At 39.8% G+C, this 2500-nt stretch overlaps 1 protein-coding gene across 4 annotated transcripts in view; it reads left to right on the top strand.

Moving 5' to 3' along the window:
• Positions 1 to 1180, top strand: part of LOC125040596 (E3 ubiquitin-protein ligase NEDD4-like) — a 56376-nt gene extending 55196 nt beyond the window's left edge. For all 4 annotated transcript variants that reach the window (XM_047635221.1, XM_047635224.1, XM_047635222.1 and 1 more), the window contains one exon: positions 1 to 1180. This exon is cut by the window's left edge and continues 6 nt beyond it. In XM_047635221.1, the coding sequence (XP_047491177.1) occupies positions 1 to 97 (97 nt within the window). In that variant the 3' untranslated portion in view covers positions 98 to 1180.
• The last annotated feature ends 1320 nt before the right edge of the window (positions 1181 to 2500 follow it).

Genomic DNA, 2500 nt, shown 5'->3' with positions numbered 1-2500 from the left:
TCGCCTGGACTTGCCTCCCTACCAGTCGTATCATGAGCTGCGGGAAAAGCTCATCAAGGCCATCGAAGGAACTGTAGGCTTTGCAGGCGTGGATTAGATTAATAGATAAGTTTGGTAAAGCAAATGGAACGTCTTGGTTAGGGGGAGGGGGCAAGGGAGGGTAATCCCAGGACCAAGCAACTGAATATGCAAGCATCGGAGGAACCACAGAGAGCTTGAAGAATTGAATGTTGATATATGCAAAAATTTTGAATGTATCAAGTAGTGTATTTGTTCTTGAACATAGAGATGATTCCAATCCTAATTTTTACTGTAGAGGATTCTTGTGATTACTGTCTTCTGAGCAGATTGAATATTGATTTTAAGGAGTGAGAAGAAAAAATCCTGAAAGGAAAACGAGGAAGGAATTTTGCTATCAGTAGGTGTGAGAGGGTGCAAATAGCCTTGTGTATAAGCGCTGGAGAGGAGAATACTACTGACAATATACCCAGAATTCTCACCAAAACTTTCTCATTCTGTTCTTTAGATATATATAAATATATATATATACTCCTCATACTTATTATTATCTCTTGTTGAATGGTAGCTTAGACCTTCACCCCTTGTGTCAAGCAAGGATAGTGATCCTCATTATAGCATCATATTTAAAAAGTAAAATATTAATACATCCACATTTTCTATATTTAAAAAAAAATGAGAGAATAGTAGAGAAATGGTAGCCTCATTGTTATTTGAAAGATTAATATTAAAAAGAGGTAAATTTTACATATTGTGATATAAATGGCAGTTGGTTCAAATGTCAGTAAGGAAGATGGTCATACTAGCCCATACTCAACATATTTTTGTTGTATGATCTTTTGGTCATCTACAAGCGTAAATTGAATGTGTTTACATGTGCGTGTACTTTTGAGGGTGCATTTGTGTCCATGTTTGAGTGTGTGGGTCAGGAATGTTTTGCTCTGAAGAACAAAAGTTGAGAACGAGGAATCGGTTGTATACGTGTGCTTGTTGAAGATTATGTGTTTTTATGCATTTGTATGTGTGTGTTTGTGTGCACGTATGTGTAAAATGTATTTTCATTGTTTGTATGTGAATCTTTAAAAACACTCTTTGCCTTCTCTCTTTCTAAGATATATATTGTTTATTGGACTGTAAATACGGTATTACATTTTGTCTACAATGTCAGTTATTGATTTCTTTCCTGTACATTTTTTATATTAATTTACTGTTATCTTTCTCATTTTCTCTATATTTCCTCTTTTGTTATATTGTTGTTTTTCTTTCTTTCTTTCTTTTTTTCTTCCTTTTAAAAAAAATATTCAGTGTGTTTGTTATTGTATTATTGTACTTGCACATACTATCACAACTGTTACTAGTAAGAGGAGAAGGGGAAATTAGTTTTTTGTTCTTTTGTTTTTAGAATGCTGGGCCTTTCTTCCCTATTCCATATCCTGCATTTCTTCTTCTCATTTGCTGTCTTCCTCTCTCTCTCTCTCTCTCTCTCTCTCTCTCTCTCTCTCTCTCTCTCTCTCTCTCTCTCTCTCTGTCTCTGTTTATTTATTTCTTTTCGGTATCCCCCCCTGTCTCTCTCTCTCTCTCTCTCTCTCTCTCTCTCTCTCTCTCTCTCTCTCTCTCTCTCTCTCTCTCTCTCTCTCTCTCTCTCCCTCTTTCCCTCTCTCTCCCTCTTTCCCTCTCTCTCCCTCTTTCCCTCTCTCTCCCTCTTTCCCTCTCTCTCCCTCTTTCCCTCTCTCTCTTTCTCTCCCTCTCTCCCTCTCTCTCTCTCTCTCTCTCTCTCTCTCTCTCTCTCTCTCTCTCTCTCTCTCTCTCTCTCTCTCTCTCTCCCTCTCCCTCTTTCCCTCTCTCTCCCTCTTTCCCTCTTTCCCTCTCTCTCCCTCTTTCCCTCTCTCTCCCTCTTTCCCTCTCTCTCTCTCTCTCCCTCTCTCCCTCTCTCTCTCTCTCTCTCTCTCTCTCTCTCTCTCTCTCTCTCTCTCTCTCTCTCTCTCTCTCTCTCTCTCTCTCTCTCTCTCTCTCTCTCTCTCCCTCTTTCCCTCTCTCTCCCTCTTTCCCTCTCTCTCCCTCTTTCCCTCTCTCTCCCTCTTTCCCTCTCTCTCCCTCTTTCCCTCTCTCTCTCTCTCTCCCTCTCTCCCTCTCTCTCTCTCTCTCTCTCTCTCTCTCTCTCTCTCTCTCTCTCTCTCTCTCTCTCTCTCTCTCTCTCTCTCTCTCTCTCTCTCCCTCTCTCTCCCTCTCTACCCCCCTCCCCCCTTTGTCCGTTTCTCCTCACCTTTCATGTCCCTTCCTCTCCCATCTCTTTTTCTCTTTTTATACTGTTTTTTCCATCTTGCCCATTTTTTGTATATCTAATTTTCTTAATCAGTTTTCCATACTTGTTTCTTCTCAGTCTTGTTTTTCCCATTGTTTGTAGCAAACTGTTTTCTGTTTTCTTCATTTTCACAAAGTATTTGTCTTTGTATAGCAAAAAATTGGAAATAAGTAGATGTTT

The sequence above is a fragment of the Penaeus chinensis genome, chromosome 29 (genome assembly GCF_019202785.1).
Source record: "Penaeus chinensis breed Huanghai No. 1 chromosome 29, ASM1920278v2, whole genome shotgun sequence".
NCBI lineage: Eukaryota > Metazoa > Arthropoda > Malacostraca > Decapoda > Penaeidae > Penaeus > Penaeus chinensis.
Note: the sequence above shows the minus strand (reverse complement) of the source record. Positions and strands in the feature narration are given on the sequence as shown.